The sequence below is a fragment of the Alexandromys fortis genome, unplaced genomic scaffold (genome assembly GCF_014885135.2).
Source record: "Alexandromys fortis isolate MF-2015 unplaced genomic scaffold, M_Fortis_MF-2015_v1.1 scaffold_32, whole genome shotgun sequence".
Classification (NCBI taxonomy): Eukaryota; Metazoa; Chordata; class Mammalia; order Rodentia; family Cricetidae; genus Alexandromys; species Alexandromys fortis.
In genome coordinates, this window is record NW_026067938.1 from 11,456,705 (window position 1) to 11,481,963 (window position 25,259).

Here is a 25,259-nt window from a genome sequence, read left to right on the forward strand (position 1 = left end):
CAGTTCAGCATACAGTGGCTTTGTTCTAACAGAGGCCACGTCCAACTCTCAACATCAACCCCCCCCCCCCACAGGCCCTAGAAAGGTCCATGGTTAAGATAGAAATGAAACCGAAAAAGAGATGCAAATTCCTGGAATCTCTCACTCATTTGCGGGGCCTGGGTGGTCTCTTTGGTAATCACTGTATGTAACGCAGAGTAGGGGTCCTTCTGATGATGGAAGGGACAGTGGACAGAAATCCGAACTGCCAAGAGAAATGAGGGTGAATGGTTTCACTGTCGACCAACGTGAAGGAAAGACTGTTTCAGCCTTAGTTCCTTCCCCCTGATGGAGGGTCTTTGGGAGTCAGGAAGGCAGATGTCATCTGGGACATCAGTCGCAGGGACTTATCCATGTTCCGTGTCGTCATGCCCCATTCCTTCCCACACAGAACTATCTTTGAAGGAGAATGGTAGGTCCACCAGTGATAGCATGAATCCCCACACGGACAGCTCGGGTTGCTGGTGTGAAGACAGTGATCTAAACTAAGGACGATCTGCACATCTTTCTAACATTTGTTTGAATTAAATGTTTTCTTTCTTTCAGAGAACAAGTCATTTCAACTTCAAAGACTCCCAAGGTTGCCATCCTGGAACCGGGCTGGAAAGCGATAGGGAGGGAGCAAGACCATTATTTTCCATTCGCTTTCCAATTTCAAAGGATTCGAAGAGAATATAAAATGGCCGAGGTTTAAAGTTCATATTCAGGATGAATGATGATAATTCAGGCAAGACAGAAGATGAGTTGTATTGTGTATTTGTCAGGGATCAAAACGGGAGCACACCTGAATATGACACCAAGTCACCATCTACACAACGCCCTTCAGCGAGTCCCGGGGATTGGAACGCTGCTAACCCGGATGACATGGTGGTGGACTATGAGGTGGATCCGGCCGTGGACGGCAGCGAAAGTGTTTCTTTAAGCCATCAGCGCGTAGAAGCAATTGATTACCCAGAACCTTCAAGTGGTTTCATTAGTAAGCCCCGGTTTGCAATGCATAGTGATCCTACCCATCAGTCCTCCGCACTCAGTACGGTGGTGACGCCCCCGAACCTGCATAGTAAGTTGGATTCGCTAGAGGCACCCCAGGAAGAGAGGTTTGAGCCCTCTCTGGCTGGTGTGTGCAAGTCTGATAATGGTTTCCACTGTGCAGACTCCGCTGCCCCTTTGGAGCTAAAACAGACATTTGACATGAAATTGGATGCAACTAACTGTACCATGATAGCACGCCATTCTATTGAACGGGGTCAGCCTTTCCATGCTCCTGGAGGTTTGCCGCCAACAATTGTCGGGGGTGGAAACACGCTGCTGTCCTCCTCCCCGATGTGGACATCACCCCAGCCCTCTGAGATGCGTGTGAGAGGAACTCATAACAGCAAGGGCTTTGAAAAGCTTCAAGCCCCACCCCCAGAGGCTCTAAACACAACCTGCATGGTGTATTCTGATGTGCCGATGCAAACTGATGGTGCAGACATTGGAATTCCGTGCCAGGAGTCTTTAGGAAATGTTACCAAAGAGTACCCAGATGGGCCAGAGCAAGGACTCGTTGGAGACAAAGAGATCCAAGCTGTGACACCAGTTTCTGATGGCATGGAGGTTCCCAGTGGGTCTGTATTACAGGAGTTCCATTGTGTATCTAAAGATGAACCAAACAGTGAGACTCATTCACACCGCTCATATGGTCAACAGGAAATGGGCCAAAGCCTGAGAGGAACACTGTGCAACCGTCACGTTGATGACGAATGCCCTTCACTGGTGCCAGCTTTTGATAAAAGTAAAACCAGCGTCCTGGACTCTGAGTGCAAAGTCACTACGACGGAAAACCTGCATTCCGCCTCTCATGACAACAACTCAGAAATCCAAAAGAGTGCTGAAGAGCTGACCCTAAGAAGTGCTCCAGGGCAGAGGTTTTCACTGTGTGAGATGGCTTGGGATGGAAATGGTAGAGCCATTAGCACAAATCATACGGTTTGTACGTCAACACCAGTTCAGGACACCCCCAGTGTAAGCCTTACGCTTTCCCCTGTTGATGCGACAGAGAGGTGCAATCTCATGGAGAAAGGTCCAAGAGATGCTGAGACCGCGCCAGACTTGAAAGGGGCACCCGTGAATGCACCAAAGCCTAACCTGGGAAAATCGGCTACCAAAACGAATTCCACCGTAAGTAGCAAAGTTAGAAAAACAGAAATAATAAGTTACCCAAGGCCAAACTTCAAGAACATTAAGGCCAAAGTTATATCCAGATCAGTGCTGCAACCCAAAGATGCTTCTGCAATGAACGGTACACCCAAGCCTCAGATTACTGGGGTCTCCTCCGCCCCACCAGTGCCTTCTAAACAGTTGACGGCTATGACCAGAAAACCGAGATCCGATTTGAATGCAGACAAAAAGGCAGAGATCCTAATTAACAAGACAGAGAAGCAACAGTTTAATAAACTCATTACCAGCCAGGCTGTGCATGTTTCAACTCATTCTAAAAACGCTTCGCTCAGGGTTCCAAGAGCAACATCTGCCGCGAAATCCAACCGGGAGGATGTTGACAAGACGTCAGCGTCTTCTCACGCAGCGAGCGAGACTGGGTCCGTAGCTGCGTTTTTCCAGAAGATCAAAGGCATTCTCCCAGGGAAAATGAAGAGTTCAGAGTGTTTGGACGTAACGCTTGTTTCCCACATCGATCGGATTAGCCCCGAAAAGGGTGAAAAGGAGTGCGAGGCTCCGGAGAAGCAAGAGCTGGGAAAGCCAACCACCCACGAGACTTCAGAATGCAAGCCCCCGTTTGTGGTGAGTGGACGCCACTGTCTGCTTCTGTCTGCTGCTAGGAATGAAGAAAGCTGGTGTATTAGCAGTATGTTGCCTATTAATTGATAATAATATCCCTGAGCTTGGCTCATGATTCATATCCATGCATTCTTTGTCCTGTCATCCAGTATAGAGAGTTAATGGGTCCAAAATATAACAACCTTACATAGTGAAAAACTTAGTTCTAGTGTTTTCTTGAACATGGCCTTTCCTTTTGATAGTGTTTTCAAAGAAAAGGTTGATGTTTTGCTATATGAGGTATTTGAAGTGAAGCAACTGACATCAGGCTATATTTTATTTTCTTTTCAAAAAGCAAAAAAAAGGGGTGTAAGCGTGCAAACCACATTTAAGAATTGGCTATGGAGTGCTGGTGAATATAACATAAAAACCGAACATGGTGTCTTGTTGGGGAAGCAGTTTTGGAAGCTGAGCCTAATCTCCCAGATTTGAGTCTACTGCAGCCAGCTGTGCGACACAGGTCTGGTAACTTTGCCACAGCCAGAAGGAAAGGGATTTGGGCATGGGGGTGTGTAAGGTCCCCCGCGGCCCATTTTGCATGGATTTTTAATGCATGAAAGAAACAAATCCATACATAGTAAATAAAGCAAAATGTCTTCAACAGCACCTGTCAAACCATGAAGGGAACTAACCAGCATCACGTAAGAAATCAATGCTGCATTGTGCGCAGTTCAAAGGTTATTTTTCTTTAAACACATATATGCATGGGTTTTTTTTTTTGACGATGATATGATAAAACTAGTTTTCAAAGCACATGCCAGGCTGCTGTTGGAACTGTGTGCCCTCAGTCTATTTTTGGCAGTGGAGACGTAGGTGTATTTTCAGCCCCACACAGACTGCCCTTGAAATACTTGTCCTCTGGATCAGGAATGAATCTTTGTGCAGAGGAGGAAGATAGACATCACTGGGGACTCCTGTGTAGGAGGAATGGAATAGCACCGTCAAGCACTTGAGTTCGTTTTGTTTCAGGTCCCTTAACAGGTCATGCAGGGAATGTCTAGATGATAAACTGGAGATACTCCTCACCTGGTCAGTTTACAGATGTTTGCCTTTCTATCAATAATTCTGTTGGTAAGGATGGAATGCCACAGGGATTTTTTTTTCTTTTTTTCTTTTTTTTTTTCGAGACAGGGTTTCTCTGTGGTTTTGGAGCCTGTCCTGGAACTAGCTCTTGTAGACCAAGCTGGTCTCGAACTCACAGAGATCCGCCTGCCTCTGCCTCCCAAGTGCAGGGATTTCTAATCCAATGGGTTTTTGTGTATTGTTTCAGAACACAGACCTTTTAAGTTCTGTTTATGTCTAATTGAGGAAATTCAGATCGTTTAGAACTTTATCCAATTAAAATTAAAATTAACTCAAAATTGTGGGTAGGTGTTTCTGGCTTTTCGAGCCGGGGTTTCTCTGTAACAGCTCTAGCTGTCTCCCAAACTAGCTCTGTAGACCAGGCTGGCTTCGAACTACAGAGATCTGCCTGTCTCTGCCTCCCTGAGTGCTGGGATTAAAGGCGTGTGCCACCACTGCCCAGTTTAGACAGGTGTTTATAGATATGCAAAGAACCGAGATATTTGTCTTTAATTTATGGAGAATTCAGGTATTAACCTGGCAGCCGGCGTGGTTTTGAATTCAGCACACAGTAGTAGCACAGGCTGGTGTTGAATTTGAGATTTTTCTTGCTTTACACCCTTAATGCTAAGATTAGTTATGAAACCAGCATGCTTAGCTTTATGAGAGACATTTATTAACTTGCAGACCCCCAGTACTAGAAAAACTAGCATAAAGTTTCCTGAACAATGGTCTTTGAATATAAATTGCTTATGTCATTCTCAAACCAGAGCATTTTGGTTTTATTTCCTTATATGTCCAATTTGGTAGCCGTAGGCCCATGATGTGGTGTTGAGGTAAGGCCATGGAATCATCAGGGAAGCCGGATTCCAGTAGTTTGCACGTTAGCAATGTCACAGGGAGACGTTAGGATTAGGTGTGAAATGCTTTATAAGGCTGTAAGGACTGTCCCACAGTCTCATCGCTGGCACCTTTTTTTTTAATCTTCTAGAATAAGGAACTATGATGCTTCTGTGACCCTGTCTTACATAGAGTGGAGTCCTCCGATTTGTCTAATTCAATTCTCACACAGTTCTAGCCCTTAGGAAGGGAGGGTGTGAAGAGGTCAGACTGACCGTCATAGCTCCAGGTGTGGCTGATTGTAGAATGCTAAGCACGTGTACTGGTGTTTCATCTTGTTTGTTAGTCACTTCAGCAGTTCCCAGTTCCTGCTGTAGAAGGATGGTATGGTGTGTGTGTGTGTGTGTGTGTGTGTGCATGTGCATGCGAGCTCGCATACACTCTGTTGGTCTTAGTCTTCAGTTAAAGTAATTTACTCAGGGTTGCCTTCCACCTTACTGCTGTTTGGTGATCTGGGTTTACCTGAAACTTTAGGAAGGTTTTTATTTAGGAAGGTTTTCACTTTAGGAAGAAGTGATTTAAAACCACTATAGAGGGTTAGAAGTGGTTGCCCATTACAGAGATTATGTGTTCAAGATAGCATGCTGTTACATAAAGGAAAGGTGGGCCCATGTGCCTTTCTTACAGGCTGTCGTCTAATTGTCCCAGAGATGCTCAGTAATGCCCATTGTTCTTTCCAGCAACAGCAGGGCAGTTGTTACCTGTGGTCATACTTCAGAGGGTGAGTTTCAAGCTCACACAGCTGTGAAGGAAACAGATGCTCAAACTCAGGTCTCCTATGCCTCACAAAACCTCAAAATTTTTCAGAATGTGGGCTCTGAAAGTAAATGATCCGTGGAAGGTTCACTCCCATACATTGAAGAGAAGTTTGCTTTACTTTATAAAAGAAAGTTTCTTGGGTTGGAGAGAGAGCTCTTCCAGAGGCCGAGTTCAATTCCCAGTACTCACACGGCAGCTAACAACCATCTGTAATGGGATCTGGTACCCTCTTCTGGCGTGCAGGAATATATGCAGTCAGAAAACTTTATACATAACAAAATCTTAAAGTAAAAGTTTCTCTGGGTAGAGGATTCTGTGTCGCTCTCCAGGGTCAATGTGACCTGCAGCAGTTCACTTGGAACACTAGCTATTAGATTAGTATTGAGTTCACCTAGTCTATGGAGTCAACAGCCATCAGTGTGGGACTTTACATATCTGTGGGAAATAATAAGCTGTGATTAGACAAAGGAGGGTCATGGTAGGGAATATGCAAGCCTGAGCTTAAGAGCATGCGGTTTGGATAATTTTAAATTTGTGGCTCCATAATTCACTGCAAAGTGACCCCTCTATGAGACGCAGCTTTTCTCTATGTAAAGGGAGAAGGAAATTGCAGTTTATAGTGTTAGAATTTGTACTTGTAGTAAATCTCCCGTGTCCTTATCTCTACAGTGGAAACATTGCTTAGGCACCTATTGTGTATGCCACATATACAGCCTTGTTAAGGGTATAAAGAAAGACAGTGTTGGTCCAAATGTGTTATCTAGTCCAGTGGGACTGTCAGAAAATAAGCCACCAGAGCCTAAGTTCTGAGTTCCAAGTGTAATCAGGTTGCTGTGTTACAGGAGAGGAAGACAGGTGGTGGCAATTAGGAAGATTATCAAGGGAAACTTTTTACAAAAATGCCACTTGGTCATTTGCCATAACGTATAGGACCTGCATTCAGGGTAGGGCAAACACCAAGTGTAAAGACGAAGAACCATAGGAAGGTATTCTGATGCAGGGGATGGCCAGGTAGAGGTTGTGACGGGAGTGGGAAACGCAAGGAAGACAGTGGCAGGGGCTGCCACATCCTGAATGATTTGATGTGCCCTTAGAAGAGTGTGGTAGAATATCTGCACACTGTGATGGTGTCTTTACCAAAGTGCCTTCTGATTGGTTTAACTGAGAGATGAATGGCCAATAGTGAGGCAGGAGAGGATAGGCGGGACTTCCAGGAAGAGAAAGGAAGAGTAGGAGAATCTAGGTGCACAAGAGATACCAGGAGACATGGAGAGGAAGCAGGAGGTGCAAGATGGAAGAGTGGTAATGCCATGGGAGGGCACACAGATTGATATAAATGGGCTAATTTAAGTTATAAGAGCTAGCTAGGAACAAGTCTAAGCTATAGGCTGAGCTTTCACAATTAATAAGTCTCCTTGTCATAATTTGGGAGCTGACTCACAGGACAGAAAAAGACTATAGCTACGTTTTTGTAGAAGGGGTAGAAGCAGCAGCGGAGGCTGGTAAGGCCAGACAGCCCTAGGGACATAAATTCAGTAATCCTTTTGAAAAATGAGCCTGGCTTTTATATGAAGGCAGGTTAAAAAGTGAATTTAAGAGGTAAGATAGGAAGCAAAGACAAACACGGCTTTCTTTAAGATGGGCACCTGAATATGTTAATAGCAGATGGGGTGTAAATTGTGACGAAGGTAAAACTGACTTAATTTTTTGAGTGTTTGATGTTGTTCCTTAAAATGGAGTATGGTTTAGTTAGGGTTTCTATTCCTGTTAAGAGATAATAAGACCACAATAATTCTTATTTAATTGGGGTGGCTTACAGTTCAGAAATTTATCCATTATCCTCATGGCAGGTCCTGGTGGCATGCAGACAGACATGGTGCTAGAGAAGGAGCCAAGAGACCTACATCTTGATCCACAGACAACAGGAAGTGCACTGAACCAGGCATAGTTTGAGCATAGGAGACCTCAAAGTCTGCCCACAGTGACACACTTCCCCCAACAAGGCCAAGTCTACTTCAACATGACTACTACCTACCAAGCTAGGGCACTCAGCCAATTACATTCCCACTACCACAGGGTATGACAGATAATCTTACTGGGTTATTAAACAGGTTTAAATTAGTTGATAATGGGTTTAGAATTTAGACTGGAGAGCTGCCATAGTACTATCTATACTTCACTCTGGAGTTACACCTGAAGGAATCTAAGTCAGCCTCACCACAGAGACATCCAAGCATCCATGCTTACTGCTTCACTATTCACAGTGGCCGGACACAGAGCAAGCCTAGAAGCCTGCCAGCGGAGGAGCAGATTATACACAAACCAAACTCTATTCATCTGTAAAAATGAGTGAAATTGTCACTTATTGGAGAACAGAAATTATCCTGTTGGGTTAAACAAGTCAGACTCGGAGACACAACATGGTTTCTTTAAGACAGAGTTCATCTGTCCCCTGTAGTATATATGTGTGTGTACACACAAATGCGTGCCCACCTTGAAAATAGACTGTGACGAAGAAGTGGACTAAAAGTTGGAATTAAAGGGTGACAGAGACGACAAAATCATATTTTGCCTTGTGTGCTGGATTAATCATATATGTGTAGGTGTATACACACACATGCACATATGTGTGACATGAAGTAGAAGGCAAATTTTGGAGGAGGAAGAGGTTGAGAAGATAAGGGATAGCTCCAGTAAAATGTGGCTAAGATGTAACTGTGGAAACTGCCTTATTATGTATGCCATAAAACTCACTATTCTGTAAGCGAGCTAAAAATTAAAGAATTAGAATGGTATTCTGGATAGTGTAAGGGCTCTGTGTTAGTGAATACCAACAATAATAGAATCGTTGTTGTTCTCACTGAGTAGAAAGAGCTCAGTGGGGAGACACAGACAGAAATAAAAACAGGGGCAGCCGGAGGGGAAAGTGTTGGCTGGGAAAGTGCATCAGTCACAGTTGAAACAGCAGACAAGCTATGTAGGATGAGTCCATGGTGAGGGAAGAGAACAAACCCAAGCTGCAGCCCCGTGAAGACCGGCCTCGAAAGGTACCAGAGCAAGAATAGGCAGGCAGCTAGAGGGAACTGTCTGAGGACTGAATGGTGTTGCTAAAGTCAACCCCAGGCCTTGGAGATCAGTTCTACTAATGTGTCTGTGGATAGATCAGGACAAATTAAAGTCAGCCGTTCATAGTAAAAACGGTAATTAATTACTTCTCTGGCACAGCCACCGAGACAGAAGGTTTCTGTCACAAAGTGGACACCACAGGGATGGGTAAAGCACGAGACTGAAATCTTCTGGTTTTCTCACAGGGTTCTGCACCCAAAACAGCCACCACCCTAGGAAGAAACATTTCCAAGCCCGACTCCTGCAGCCTGAGGAAAGCAACAGGTCTCAAAGCCAAAGTGGGGCCTGCTGTCTCCTGCCTGAGGAGGAAGAACGATAGCAGAATCCTAGGCTCCGACAGGGCCTTATCGCCTCAGAGGATCAGGCGTGTGTCCAGCTCTGGTAAGAAAAAACAGACTCAACTATACTCTTTATGCGGCCCTTGATCAATTATTTGTGTCTAAAACTGGGCTTGGCAGAAAGCAGAAAGACCCATCTGGTTTAGAAGATGAGGCTTTTGATGGCTGAGAATTCTAGGTTTGGAGTCAGAACTGGATCCAGTTTTTTTTTTTTTTTTTTTTTTTTTTTTTTTTTTTTTTTTTTTTTGGTGGTCCAAAAGCCTGTTCAGGAAAGATGGGGATGTGGAGAGGCAACACAGCCCCACCTTGGAGCAGCGCAAATCTGCTTTGGGGAGTAGCTGATGCGCATAAACTTCCATGCTATCCGAAGCATGGGTGTTTAACTGTGCCATTGGCTAGCTGTTGTAAATATTGCGATAATCCCGGTTGTCAATTTGACACACCTGGGAAGAAGGAGCCTCAATTAAGAAATTGCTTCCATCAGATTGGCTCGAGGGCACGTCTATGGTGTGTTTTCTTGGTTGCTAATTTGATGTAGGAGGAACCAGGTCGCTGTGGGCATCCTGAGGCAGGCGGGCCCGGGATGCAGAAGAGAGGTAGCGTGAAACCTGGGAACAAAGCAGCAAGCAGCACTCCTCCATGGGCTCTGCTCCCATTCCTGCCTCAAGTCTTGCCCTGACTTCCCTCAGTTGGACTGACCTGGAAGGTTAAGAGGAAATATGGTTTCCTCCTCAAGTTACTTTCAGTAGTGGTGTTTATCGCAGCTGCAGGAAGCAAACAGCAACACATGAATTATTTTATTAATTTGTTTTAAAGAGTGTAGTGGCGCACCTGTATAATCCTGTTACTTAGAAGGCCAAGGCAGGAGGATTGCAAATTCAAGTCCCTCCTGGAATGATGTGTGTGTATGTATGTATGTATGTATGTATATGTATGTATACTTTGTCTCAAAAAAAAAAAAGAAAAAAACTGGGGTGGGGGGCAAGCTTGTAAGATGACTCAGAGTTCTGGCTTCCAACTCTGGCCCGAGTTTGATCTGAGGGTCCCCCAGAGTAGGAGGAGAACCAACTCCCACAGGTTGTCCTCTGACCTCCACGCATGCACGCCAGCATGTGTATTTTCTTCTTCTCACACACATTAAATAAATGTAACAAAACTTTAGTAAATGGCTATGTACTTAATATGCAGTAAGGATTTTTGAGTGTTCATAACATGCCCCCATCACCTGTGAAGAGCTCCCCCCGCCTCCAATTTTGCTGAGAGACAATACAGAGCTAGGAGAGCAACTGCGAAGTTAAACTTTTCTGACGTGAACTTTAGTTTACCTTGGCCTGTCTTTTCGAAGTTCTAGCTCTAGTCGGATTAGTCTGAAATTTGATAGTATCGAGAACGGCTGCTAAGGGCCTTACTAAACCTGGCAGATGTTCAGATCGCTCTGCCTTGTGAGCCGGAACAGCAAGTGCGAAATTCATCCCTTTCCGAGACTAAGAAGAAAAGCCTGCTTAGTCACCCCAGCGGGCTGAGAGTGTTCCATAGGGAACACCCCTCATTTCTCTAGGTACAACCTTGAGCAGATTAAAGGCGTGCCAGGTAGATACCTCATAAAAATTGTGACTGCTAGTGAATGTTAAAAAATGTGCCTCTAAAGTGATGTGTTCCCACATGTGAGACGACTTTACAGAACCTATAAAGCCGGCCGGATCCCGGAGGACCGCTTTACGGCACTGCAACTTAGCTTTTTTACGATCGATTCGCCCGTTCTCTCTCAAAGCTGCTGGTGCGAGACGCCTGCTGTGCTTGAACACGTGCTGTTCAGATTCTTGGCTACTGCCAAGGCCATGAGGATGGAGGAGCTGACGCCAGATGATGTGGGAGAAGAGGGATTTCCATTCATTTCCGTCTCCAGGGAGAAATGAATGAGTGAAGAAACGTGTCCCCACCAAGTAGCCATCATGGGGGGAGGTGGGTAGAGAAGCTAAAGTGTGCCAGGGAGGGGAGGGAAGCAGTGGTCCCTGATTTCTATATTGTCACCACTGGGAGTCTCCAGGAGGGAGGGCTGAGTTCTCGGCCTCCTTGCTGCTGCTTAATGGGGCTGCTGGTCTTTGCCAGGAGTTGGGAGAGTGCTTCCTTCTTTGATGTTTGGAGCACCTGGGACTTGGTGCCATGTGGAGCTGTGGTTGCTGGCTCCCTGTAGTTAGGGGTCCCGTGTTCTGGTTTCGTTCTGGCACCCCTGAGCTGCCAGGCTTGGCACGCGTTTCCCCTCCCTTGGCATGGACGGTTGTCAAGTGTAAGGGTTTCAAAATCTTAGGCTCCAACAACTTTTGCAGGCTTGTTTTTCTTGGGATGATCTGGAACTTGCTCACTTTTCTGAGGAATGGCTGCTACTGGGGTGATTATGGGAGGTTTGGCTGCTTGCATACTTACATACACCTTCTGGAAGTCAGCTTCCCACTGGGGTCTATTTAAACAGATGGAATTCTTTTTAGAATGGTGTTGAAATAGGAGCGGCGGGGCTGCGTCCCCAACACCCCGGCCGCTTGGCTAGCTCATGCCCGAAATAACAACACACAAACTGTATTCAGTTAAAAACTGCTTGGCCCATGAACTCTAGCCCTTACAGGCTAATTCTCGCACCTGGACTAGCCCATTTCTAATAATGAGTGTAAGCACCCCAAGGTGCGCTTACCAGGAAGATTCTAGCCTAAGTCCATCGTGGGTTGCAGCTGCCTGGGAGAGCAGAGCATGGCGGCTGTCCGGTCCCTCTGGAAGCAGAGCAGAGTCTGACCTCACTTCCTCTTCCACCCGGAATTCTATTCTGTTTACTCCTCCCATCTATGTTCTAACCTATCAGGGCCAGCCAAGCAGTTTCTTTTATTGCTCAGCCAATGAAATCAACAGATTGATATGACACTCCCACATCAGAATGGATCCATCTTTTTAAAAGTCCCTCTGCCATGTGTTATGTATAGTGTGTCCTAAGAGAAATGTGGGCCTGTTAGTCTAAAGATTTATTTATTTTTATTTGATGTGGGTGTTGGGAATTGAACCCAGGTGAGCTTGTGAGAGTTAAAAAACTAAGTGTACACACACACACACACACACACACACACACACACACACACATTCTTTTTGAGACAAGGTTTGAGACGCTTTATCCCTGGCTGATCTGGAACTTGCCGTGTATCTCAGGCTGTCCCTGAACTTGCAGCAATTCTCTTGCCTCTACCTTGAATACTTATGGTACAGACATGTGCTACCATGCCCCATTACTTGGCAGCTTTCTACATATGAATAGAAAAGAATGGAATGTAACTATAACTATTATGGGTTTGAAATTTAAGTTTTGTTTTTGTATGGTTAGAAGACTTCTGTGGACTGAATGCTTGCCTCACCCCAAATTTAAATGTGGAAGCCCTAACTTTGGAGCTAGGGTCTGTGAGGAATCTCACAGTTAAGTGAAGTCAGAAAGATGAGACCCTAGTTCAATCTCTGACATATAGGAAGAAGAAGAAGAAATACTGGAGCCTTGTGAGGTACTTGAGAAAGGGGCCATCTTGTATCCACGAAGAGACTCTTGCTGGAATCAGTTTAGCTGAGAACCTGGCCTTGGGGGTGCCTCAGCTGCTAGAAAAAAAGAGACATTAAATTCCTGTTGCTTGGGTCAGCCAGTCTGAAATGTTTGTTCTGGCTAGCTGAAATAAGACAGAAGACTAACTCAGCTGTGCAGTATATGTTTAAAAATTAGTAACTGGGACTCGTTTGGAGAGTCACCATAGTTTGGGAGGTGTTGTTGTGGAGGGAGGAAACATAATACAGGTGAGCTAAAAAGAGACGCGAACTCCAGGAGCAAGAACAGAGTGCCTTTAGATCGCTGAGAGCCTTTGCCCTTTGCCGTACAATGAGGTGCTTGTGTATTGGCAAACTGAAACCCGATGGATGCAGCTTACTGTCATCTCCCGCATTGACTGTTGGGAAGGTGAGTGGCAGCAGCCTCCCAGCCAACGTGGGGTTTTCAATGAATCCTTTCAGAAAACTAAGCAGAAAGTCAGACCCAGAGTCAAATAGCATTTAGAAAACAAAACAAAAAACATGAGCATGAGAAAGAACACCGTTAAGCCATTGCGGTACTTCCACTTCATTGCCTAACACGGAAACTTGTATGTGATGCCAGAATATAAAATAATACAAGTCAAACTCGAGTGCTTTCACTTTTGACTGCGGGCGCTGCTGTTGGCGGAGGTGCTAGGGTTGAACCCAGGAATGCCAGTCGGGCCTTGAGCAGGCGAAGCAAGTGCTCTACCTGCCACTGGACTAGCTCCCCCACTCTGTTTTCTTTGGTTAATGAAGTCAATTAAGTATGATTAGATAATAATGGAAATTTTCGTAACAAGTGTTAACGCTGAGGACAATCAGCTCCCGCAACTCAAGGGCTGCCAGTTTCTAGGCCTCTGACTAGTTCACCCTCACAATGGTGTTCTGAGACTTATTCCCAACATGCAAACTAGAAAACTGCCACGGCTGAGTTAAATGGGATTTCACAGCTGGGAAGGGCAGAGGTGGGATTCAAACCTGGCGTAGTCACTCTGAAGATACACCATTGGAATTGGTTTTGAGCAAATTAAAAAATTGTCTGTCCCTAGCTAAATGGTTTAGAGACTGCCCTTTTTAGGCCCCGCTCTTCAAGTGGTCTTCTCAGCTCTCTGCAGTGAGAATTCTTCTACAAGACTGTTGGACACTGGCAGCATAGTGGACGTGCTCAGCCAGGAGGCTCCTTGTGCTGCGCTGGGTTCTGCCGGCTACAGAGAATCGCTCACCGTCCTTTTTAGTTGGACTGATGTGGGCTAATAAGAGTATGCTTCTCTGGGTGAGTGAGGCCTTGAAGTGAATCAGGGCTGCGTGGCAAGAGACAGCTTGTAGTTTTACTCTAGAGAAAGAGAAATAGCACTTGGGAATAATAAGCCTTCATTTTTATTTGACTTATTGTGGGTTTACTAACCCATTCTTTTACATCCCTTCTGAGATAGTAGTACATCCAGAACTCGTCATGGCATGTCTGTTATTGTGGTCTTTCTTCTTTCTCATTCAAGCGCAGCTTTTGGACCTGTATAAACACTTTCATTTATTCAGCATTTAAAAATCTTTAAAGATCTTACAGTATTCTTCTGAGTTTGAGAGAGATAGTTAAAGTAGAAAGTTTCTCGTGTCTAATAGTTACTAAAAATCTGGAAATTATCACTACTAGCAGATAGTCTTATATTTGTCAGTAACTACAGCACTTAAGAGCGTGCCCCGGGACTTCTATTGCAACAATAATCTTAGCAGGGAGTGTTATGATATGGCAAGCACTATCCTAAGCTTTCTTGTGTGTGTGTTCACAGCTCTGGAGGGGCTATAAAGCAAACTCTGGAGATTGCTCTATAGAGTGAGTCATGAGGTGTCACTGCGCAGTCACTTAGCCATTGAGGAATACCCGCTCTGTACTGCGAGACTACAAGTGTGAGCACATTAGGGGTGTGCTCTCTGGGGGACCAGAGAGGGGTGTCTGAGCCGAGCCTTCTCAGCCGAAAGTCCTGGCTGCTGAGACTGTGTGCTATGCTGTGTGCTGATTTTCTTACATGACTGTCTTCTGCCAAACTGACATCCATAGGCCAGGGTCCAGGGATGAGTTATTTTTATATTTCCAGTACTCAGCACAATACACCTGTTGTATAACGGGCATTTAAAGCGTCCTTTAGCTTGACTTGATCAGGGACTTAGACAAAGCACTGAGTCTCTACAGTACAGGGAGGAAACCAGCTCAGCCTAAAGGGGAGACTGGAGAAGAATGGGGGCCTTTGAGCTAATCTTTGTGTGCATCCAAAGGAGCGTGTCAGTAGGCGAGGTTGCGGGCATCACCAAAGCTTCTGAAAGGCTGTAGCATGTCTGGGAGTAGTAGGGTCAGGGTCTGGATGTGTTCAGATCAGTGAGCATTGAGCTTCTGTTTCAGGGGAGCTGCCGTCAGATGGGTTCCGGTCATCTAGATGTAAAGGATCCAAGGCTCCTACATGGATCAGGGAGTACAAAATATAGCGTGTGTTTAAAAATATTGTGGACTTCCTGATTGGTTTGCTTGGTGGAGAATGGTCTCAAGGGTATGCCTACAGTTTTCTTTGTTCGATGGTTGGATATATACAGGGAGAGGTCGTAAGTCAAAATTAAAAAGAGAACAAGAAAAGATTTTCAGGAGGTAAATGGCTACAAACTACTTCCAAAGATGGGTGCATGTTTCTGATGAGAGATGATACAAATGTCCAACCTGTGGACGAAGCCAGTGAGGATAAGAGTAACAAGATAATTGCAACAGTCAGACAATGAGAGACTAGGGGTGCAGCAGCGTCCACAAGAGTTTGTCCTTGAAATAAAGGGAATGAAGAAGAATGCAGATGTTAGATTAGGGAGAACAAAGAGAGGCGAAAGGAGTGAAAGTGAGGAACAGCATTGACCCAGTTTTCCAGCTCACTTTTATGGCCAGAGATGATTCACCCCAAGAGTTTCCGAGGATTTTAATTGACCCATTTATTTTGTAACCCTAGGAAAGGAAATAAACTAAGATTGTGATCAATGTTGAAGTCTCAATAAGCTTCCTACACAAAGTGGTTCTGCCCATAAACTTGGCTTCTAATGAGCCTGGAAGCTGTCTTTGCTGGTGGTTTTGATGCTGCCCTTGTCCCCAGGACCTTGTGCTAATCAAAGGCCTTTCCTATTGAGCCACACCCCAGGCTTTTCCTGCATTCCTTTCTTGATTCTCCAAATAAGCGTCAAGTGCTAAAATCTTACTTGGTGGATGTGTAGGAAGGCTCTATCTATTTCTGGAAGGCTCAGGAAGGATGGACTCTCCAACTCTTGGTTTACTGTGCTCCGAATTTTAAATGTTCTCTCAGGTTCCCAGGCCCATGACTAAGGGAGTTATTTTTGTTTAATGCCCATTCTGAGCCAGCTGATACTCGGTGAAAGTGCTCAGAGACAGGTACCGACGGCACCGCCCTCAACACCCGCTTCTGCGCCATTCCAGTCATCGTGAGAACCTTGCTTGGTGGATGTTCTTGTTGCTCTGCCAAATTACCCCTCGTAGGCCTGGGATTGTTGATGTGGTGATTCACCTGTGCTGCTGTGGTTCCTAATGTCAGCTTGCCCTTGAATCCAAGCATGTGGGGAGGGCATTATTGTGGCTAAATTCTGAAGTCACACTTCACAGTATGTGAGCATAGGGTGGAGATGAAGCCCTGTGTCCTGGATTGAATTAGCGGGTAGCTGGAGGGTTACTAGTTGAATGGCATAATCCAAACGTTGAGAATCGAACAGATTGTGATTCTTAGCCGCTGAATAAGGAAGGTGATGGGTTCTCGTTTCGTATCTTGTTCTAACAGTAAAAAAGATAAGTAACAGCACTTCTACAAACAGCCACTGTGGGGGTCAACCTCTGGTTTATGCCCTTACTTGGATTGAAGTAATTGACACTGGTGTTTTCTAATGTTTAAGACCCCGCAGAAGGGTAGATGTGGTGATTTTTTTTACCTGTGTTTGCAGCCCTTGGTAGGTGGAGGCAGGCAGATTGCCCTAAGTTTGAGCTACACAGACCCTGTCTCAAAAAGAGAACATACCAAACAAACAAACAGAACCCAGAAATAGAAAGAATACACACGGATGGAAAATTAGGCAGGATAATTTAGAGGTTGAGGACAAGGACAGAGAGAGAGGCTGGAAATAGAGGAAGGTGCATGGCCAGTGAGGACACACCAGGACCAGATCTGTAATAAAGAACAGAGGGGCAGTTTTCCAGCAAAGGCAGCCAGTATGACTTGACTTCCCCAATGCTTTGAATTTTAATCAGTTGATTTAGGTAGTTTTCCAGTTTCTTCTCTTTCCATCATAGTAGGTTATTATAAAAGTAACATTTTAACTGAACAACCAGGAGAGGGAAAAGAAACCCTCCTTTCAACTTACCACCGCAATAACTTTCTGCTGTCCGAATATATGGCTAGTATTCCTATGCAGATATAGACATATTTACAGGGCCAATAGAAATCCCGTTGTGAATGGTCAGCAGTCAGATTAGTTCTGTTTACAAGGTTCTTCTTCTTCTTCTTCTTCTTCTTCTTCTTCTTCTTCTTCTTCTTCTTCTTCTTCTTCTTCTTCTTCTTCTTCTTCTTCTTCTTCTTCTTCTTCTTCTTCTTCTTCTTCTTCTTTTTTTGAGACAGAGTTTCTCCGTAGCTTTTGGTTCCTGTCCTGGAATTAGCTCTTGTAGACCAGGCTGGCCTCGAACTCACAGAGATCTGCCTGTTTCTGCCTCCCGAGTGCTGGGATTAAAGGCGTACGTCACCACCCGCCTGTTTTTTTTTTCTATCAAGTACTATATCTGCATGTACACCTGGATGTCAGCAGAGGGCACTGGATCTCACTAAAGATAATTGTGAGCTACCTGTGGTTTCTGGGAATTGAATTCAGGACATCTGGAAGAGAAACAAGTGTTCTTAACAGCAGAACCCCCCCTATTTAAGATTTTTAAATTTTGTTAGTAACATGGTTTTCTCTCTCTCTCTCTCTCTCTCTCTCTCTCTCTCTCTCTCTCTCTGTCTGTCTGTCTGTCTGTCTGTCTTTGGTTTTTTGAGACAGGGTTTCTGTGTAGCTTTGTTTTTATTGACTTCATTTTCTGCATGTGCTGATTGTAGGTTTGTAGTATGGTACTGTAACACCATAGGAGGTGTAATTTGGGAATGGTAGAAATTAATTTGGCATGCAGTCTGAACAATGGGAAGTCCAAGGATCCAGTGCTGGTACCATCCCATGCACACGGGCAAGGGAGTATGAGAGAATAAACATGAAAGAGGATAGCAAACTCACCTGTTTTAACAAACCTGCTCTCCCAGTAACCACGCAGCCCAAAAGTACATTGTTTCTTTCTTGAGTCCCGAGTTGTCACAGCCTCAATTTCCTTAAGAGGCCGTTCCTCCCAACACTGCTGGCAGTGGTGATTAAGTTTTCAACACATGTGTTCTTGGGGGCTTGTTGAAGTCATGATGACTGTTTGCTTCTTTAGATGGTTTATGAGCACTTAGGGAGGTTCCAGATCCCCCTCATCATGCTATAATAAATGGCCCTACACAGAAGAACTTTGTACAGATACACATAAGCTAGTCTGTTTCTGGATACATTCCTTTAGGTGGAGGTTGTGAATGCTTTGGGTTCATTTTATTGAGTTGGCATTCAGAAACGCTATGCAAGTCTATGCACCGTCTCTGATGCCAGAAGCATGTTTTCCAAAGCGCTTGCCAGTATTTTGTTGTTTCTGCAGCTCTTTCCTGAAATTCACATTTAGACAGGTGCAAAATGGCATTTTAATCGGTGTATAACTTGATACTCAGATATTTATTGAATGCCCGTGATTTCACTTATGTGCTAGAGAATGACAGTGAATACGAAATCAAAACGGGCCCTGGACATTCTGCCGTGCTGTGTAAAATGGGCTGTGTATAAATAAAGTCCATAGTGTGTTTGGTACTGATCATATGAGAAGATAGAAAACTTTTAAAAGTGTGTGTGCACACTTGTGTGCGTGTCCACGTGGTGGGTGTGAAATTTTAGTGTAGTGGGCACGGGGCTGTGAGTTAAGGACTGAAGGAGCCAGGCCTCTGAACAGCAGTAGGCAATTGAGCACTTGGGTTCTAGGAACTGGAGACACATGGAGGAGCAAAGAAATGGGAAGGCTGGCGAATGCAGAGCCAAGTTATGGGTAGGCTTAAAAGCCATAAGGGCTTTGGCTCTGAGTCTTAGTGACTTAAACCTTTTAGAGTTTCACCGTGTTGGGAACAGACTGAGTGCAAGTGGGTTTAGGAGCTGGGGAGGAAGTGGCGTTGCTGGAATTGCAGCAGAAGATTGTGGCAGGTTCTGGCTATGTGCTGATGCTGATGCTGGCTGTACGAAGGAGAGCTTGATGGGGTTGAATGAGCGATGAGGGACAGATAGGTGTGCCTCTCAGCTGACGTAGAAGGGACAATGATGATAGAATGGAGATCAGGTCTCAGTTTTAGAGATACTGAGTTGAGGCGAATAGTAGATATAAACCAGGGATGGAGTCGCAGCTTTGCATGTGCGGTCTAAAAGACTCTGGTTTAGGGATGCAAACTGGGATTCAGAAACCTGTAGACAGCATGTGAAAGCAGCACACTGGAGGAGGAAACCACTAAGTGTGGGAAGTGACTTTGTCCAGGACAACTGTCTGGTCCTTTTAAGCTGAGAGGAGTAGGGAATGAAGGGAAATCACAGAGAGGTCAAAAAGGGACAGCTAGGGATGGAGGAGCAAAGTCAGTCAGAGCTGGCCACAGAAGATCAGTTACCCACATCTAACCCTACTGGCAAGGTAATAGGGCAGGTAAGAGCAACTTGAAGCAGGTAACAATTGACTAAAAACACAGGTTTGTGCATCTATTTGACAGGAAGCCTAGAGGAAGGCCATTTCCGGTTTGGTGATTAAGTAATGCCGGCTCTTGCTTTCTTGTCCTTCCTCCCCTTCTGATCAGCCTATTAGTGATAAAAATCAGTTAAAACATGGTCTCCAAAAGTTCCACGTGCCACAAACTCGGGCTACTGTTCTCAAAGGCTGGAAGCCAAGGGCAGTGTCCCAGGGTAGTGGCTTTGTCTTCACATGCCTGCGGGCGTTTATCAGGGAGGAGACATATTTCCTGACAGCTCGCTTCTCAGAACTCAACCAGAGATGAGCATCACTCCTTTCATCCGAAGAGGTCAGGAAAGCAAGCATTCAGCTTTAAATGTTTTCTCTGTGGGAACACCAGACATAGACAGTAAAAGTGGCAGTTGGGGAGCCAGGAAAGGTATTAGAGATGGGGGTACAACTCTATATAACAAGACCTTCACCTTATACAGGAAAATGGTATATTCAGTTATCATTTTTATAATGTAAATCATTATATATCATAATATAATCCTTTTGTAGTTTCATTTAAAATATTTTGCTTTTCTACACAATGTATGTTGGTGGCCAATCAGAGCAAGGAGCTAGTATTTGCAGGGCAGTCTTTGCTAGCTGCAGTTCTACGTCATTGGTTGCTCATGAGGACCTATGAGGGAATGCAACTGTAGTCACCTTTTCTTTCCTTTCCTTTTCAAGAGACAGAGTTTACCTGTATAGCCTTGGCTATCCTGGAAATTAGCTCTGTAGACCAGGGTGGCCTCTATCTCATAGATCTGCCTGCCTGTGTCTCCCCAGTGCTGGGATTTAAGGTACCAGGCACTACCACTTGACTGTAACCACCCTCTCTACACAGAAGATGTAGAAAGAAGCCCAGAGAGAGGCTCAGTAGCCTGTCCCCAGCTGGTGTGGTGGTGGTGGTGGAGCTGGAATCGAATGAAGCCACCGGCCTCTAGATGGAGTCTTTTTTACCACACACCACAGCTCAATTTTTAGTTTGTTTAAAATCTCAATGCAAATAAGTATTTTTTTTCTATAGAAATTCTCTTCTATTTTGACGTTTCGTTCTGAGGTTTATATGCAAGTTTATTAATCTGTCTACATAGCTCTGTATTAAAATAGAAAGCTTTGCTTCTGACTTTTAAAGAATCATAATTAAAATGCTTTACATGATAGAATTTGCTGTTTTCACCATTGTCACCTGGACAGCCTTTTTTTTCTTTTTTCTTTCGAGACAGGGTTTCTCTGTAGCTTTGGAGCCTGTTCTGGAACTGGCTCTTGTAGACCAGGCTGGCCTCAAACTCAGAGATCCGCCTGCCTCTGCCTCCCGCGTGCTGGGATTAAATTAGGTATGAGCCACCACCACCTGGCTTACCCACATTTGCATTGTTGTGGACCCACCATTCCCATTTCTCAAACATTTATCTGCTCTAACCCATTTAAAAATTCAAACCCTGTTACCTAAGTGTCTTTTTCTCCCAGCCCTCGGCAGTCATGCCTATTCTTTCTGTCTCTATGCATTCGCACGCTCTGTTGAAGCTCCTAGAAGACAAACCATGCAGCAGTTTTCCTCTGTCGATTGACTTACCGTGACTCTGCACCACGTCTTCAACTTAATTCATGTTGTGGCCGTGTCAACATTTCCCTCCTAAGGATGAATAACGACCCCTCACGTATCTATCCCCACTGTGCTCTATTGGTCTGCCTATGAACACTTTGGTGTCTTCCACCCTTGGGTTACTGTGACTATTGCTGCTGCTAACACGGGTGTTTACACCTATCACACGCCCTGCTTTCAGCTCCTCTGGGTTACATGTAGACTTGGATGGCTGGAAGATACGGTAAGTATATGTAGTTATTTGAGGCACTCTCACGCTGCTTTACGCAGGGGCTACACTAGTTTGCCTTCACAATGGCAATGCTCAAGGCTCGCTTATTTTACACTGGTCATCTTGGTGTGGGTGTGAGGTGATAGCTCATTGTTTGGATTTGTATATCGCCAATGGCAAGGGGTGTTGAGGAGCTTTCATCTCAACACCTTTCCCGTTGATCATTGGCCTATCTCCTTTGGAGACATCTCTGTCCTTTGCCCATTTTCAAATTTAATTGCCGGGATGTTTTGTAGTTTTCATTATTTTTTCTTTCTTCTAGAACTTTTAAGCTATTTGGATCTTAATTAGAATTTTCTCAGTGTCTTCTTTAAAATAGGTCACAGGGATGATGTTAAAAATGACATGAAACTATAAGTTTAATTCAGGGAAAAGTTAGCACATATTCACATTCATATCTACCTTTTTAATGTGTTTCCAGAAGGGACAGAGTATATGTGTACATTTGTCCATGTGGGTGACTTTTGCTGCTAAAAGACCATTTAAAACATTTTTTTCCTGCCATACACAAAAGCTGTTGTTCCGTGTGTATTTTATAAGCAGATTGTTGGTTTTATTTGGAGACTATTTAATATCACAGTACTATCCAGTGAAGCTAATTTATTAAATGTACCTTGCTAGTGAAAGCAATTAGACCATTAGAGTTTTATCGCAAGTGAACAAGAAGCCACTGTTTTGAGCTATGCAATTTATTTGTTAATGCTTTGGGTTTTACGTTAATTTCCTAATTCCTAGTTACTGTAGGTAATTACTACAAAGTTCTTTTTATACAGTGGCATGTAAGGAGCTGAAATTATAGCCATAGCTGTAAAGAGGTTATTGTTTGTGTTTTAACCCCGGGTTAATTTGGCTCTTTTATCTTCCTGCTGATTGCCTGCCTCGTTAGTGCTTCCGTGTTACCAGGTGACCGGAGCCATCTTTCCTGCTCTAGTGGAAATTCCCAGACCTTCTGCTCCGGCTGGTGCGCCAGCCTCCTGATTCGTGCCCTGTATTTCTACTCTTCGCTTTGGACAGTTGTGCGCCCCCCACTCCACATGATCCAATTCTGCTTCCAATCCTGTGGCCCTTCCATGCTCCGCTTCCCCTCTTCCCACGATATTTACCACCCCAATTCAGGGTTGAAGTCCCTGTCAGGTGTGTGGTGTTGTCTCTCCCAGTTGTGGAGCACCTGCCTCTCCTACATCCCTGTCTTTTCCTTTACCCGTGTCGTCTGTGTTCCTGCTAAGATGGTCACTGCCTAGCACTGTGTGTCACCTCACGGAGCATGGTGACTTTTCTAGTTTACGCTTTCTTTTGCAAACTTTTAGTTTCTGTAGTAAGGTGTCGGTTGTTTCTGGTGCACATTCCTATGCTTTGTGATTGTGTGCAGTTAACCTTCCCGGCTAAGCAAGTCAATACTTGTGTAACATATGCTCGGATGTGAATCCATTGCCCAGATCCTTTCAAAATGGTCTGTGTTACCTACAGTAAGTAATACTGGAGTTGACTTTCATTCTTTCTCTCTCTGAATCTTATCCACAAAAGCTGTACATTTTATCAAATATGAACTGAGACTCAATTGCTTTTCAATGCCAAATAGTCTCTCAATGATGTGTTAAATCTGTTTGTCATGTCCGGTTGGTAGAAATTACCTTGGCTGGTAGATGTCTGTGGTTCTGGAAATTGCTATCATTCCTTTTTCTCTGAAAGTGTTTCTCTTGCAGTGTGGACTCACCTACCTTTCGCAGGCTGTTCCATAGAGTAGGCTGGATCAGGGCTGAAAGACTGGCAATGCCCCCGTGAAGGCCTCAGGGCTTTCTCTAGGAAAATAAAATATTTAATAGAAGTATCAGGACAGAGGAGGACCATTTAGGAGTTCATTCTTTAGCTTTCATTTCCCGCCCTAGGAAACACGTCCATTATGAAATCATGAATTTTCCAGTAGTAAAGTGGCTGTCTTCATAACAATCATATAAAAGATATGAATGAAGGCATTGACCTGGTTTCTTTCTTTAGTGAAATAAAAGGAATTGGCCACCCGCTACTGTTTGCAGGTGAGCTGGAGTGAAATAGTTACTGCAACCTTGTCCATCCGTCTTTCTTTGTTTCTGGATCTATTTTGTATCGGGTGTCATATGTTTGAAAGCAGCTGCATAGACTTCAGTATTTTATTTGTGCTCCTCATCCAAAGAAAATTCATTACAAATAAATGTTTTAAGCATTAATCATGAAGGAAGGGAAATTTTCTTACACTTGGCTTTCTCTTTTCCAGTACACTCCATTTTGCTATATCCCGTGACAGTCCCACCATACTGCAGAATTTTTTTCTATAATTGTTTCATTTATAGTTTAAATTTTATATGTGATTAGTATCTTCTTTCATACTCTTGAACTGGAAGAATTAATATGGTTAAAATGGCTATATAAAAAAATTAATTTACATGTTTATTACAATACCACCAAAATTCCAACATCCTATTTCACAGATTAAGAATTAAACAGTCATACTGGGTGGTGGTGGTGCACCCCTTGAATCCCAGCACTTGGGAGTCACAGGCAAGCAGATCTCTCGAGGACATCCTAGTCTACAAAGTGAGTTTCAGGATAGGTGCCAAAGCTACACAGAGAAACTGTGTCGGGGTTAACAAAAAAAGGAATTAAGCAGTCCTAATTCATATGGAACTAAAAAAGTCTACAAATAGCCAACACAATCTGAAGGTGTAAGGAACAGGGCTGGAGGTATCACAACAGCTAATCTCAAATTATACTACAGAGATAGTGCCCAAATACAGCCCGGTATACAAACACCCTCTTAGACCAATAGAATATGTTAGGATCTGTAGGGTGGAACCTAATTGTTGACAAAGGAAGCAAAAACCCATGCAGTGGGGAAAAAAAAAAGCCTTTCAACAAATGGGGCTGACGTATCTGTAATATCTACCTACAGAAGAATGAAATTAGATTTCTACCTTTCACAGTAGACTAAAGGTCTTTATTTAAAACCGGAAGCTGCAAGAGGGAACCAGCAAACATTCCTGAAGAAGTAGGGTAGACGACACTTGTCTGAACTGAATTCAGTGATGCAGGAACTAGCCCCAGGTATCAGCAAGTGGGATTTCTTGAAATTAAAAAGGAGTCTAGACAAGCATCCCACTTTCAAAAAGTCATGGTGAACAGCCCTGAGGAATGCGATCCACGGTTGCCCTCTAGCTTCCTTGTGCATGCATGCTTGTGCACACACCTGCTGTTCACATGTGTATGTATCTGCATGAACACACACATATTGGGAGACCAGGTATAGAGGCCATGTCTGCTGTCCAAGTGCTCTGGAGGCTGAAGCAGGACGATTACTTGAACCCAGGAAGCTGGGCAACTTAGCAAGACCCTGCCTTTCAAAGTTAAGCTTTTGGGGAAATTGGTAGAAGGGATAAGACTGGATGGGTGGGCGAATCAAGGATTCCCTTAGATCCTTCCTAATGAAAGAGGCCTAAAGCAGGCCAGGGATGGTGACCGTGAGTGGGCAGCGTGCTTCTGGGTGGGCTGTGGATTAGGGTGAGGACGATGTAGGTCTTCTGAGGCCAGCTAGGCAAGGTTTGCAAACCTGTGATACCTTCAACGACAGTACTGGGAAAAATGCCTTTGCCAGGATCCTTCATCTTCAGGGCTTGTTCAGCCTTGGCTACACTGTAGCTGTGGTCCAGAAAGTTTGATCTGTTTGCCCCACCTTGCACATTGTTTCTGGAGATGACTTTGTCCGGATGTTTTTGCACATGGGACACTAATATGGTGGATTTATATTCTCAAGATCTACTTTGCCATTCCTCTAAAAGCAAGTGAAAACAGTTGGCCTAAAAAATAGCCGGGTGGGTGTTTGAATGTGTACAC

General features: G+C 44.4%; 1 protein-coding gene across 5 annotated transcripts in view; it reads left to right on the forward strand.

Moving 5' to 3' along the window:
• Nucleotides 1-25,259, forward strand: part of Mtus1 (microtubule associated scaffold protein 1) — a 121,733-nt gene that overhangs the window by 34,659 nt on the left and 61,815 nt on the right. For all 5 annotated transcript variants that reach the window (XM_050147205.1, XM_050147204.1, XM_050147203.1 and 2 more), the window contains 2 exons: nucleotides 586-2,820; nucleotides 8,889-9,084. In XM_050147205.1, the coding sequence (XP_050003162.1) occupies nucleotides 748-2,820; nucleotides 8,889-9,084 (2,269 nt within the window). In that variant the 5' untranslated portion in view covers nucleotides 586-747. The remainder of the gene's footprint in view (nucleotides 1-585; nucleotides 2,821-8,888; nucleotides 9,085-25,259) is intronic.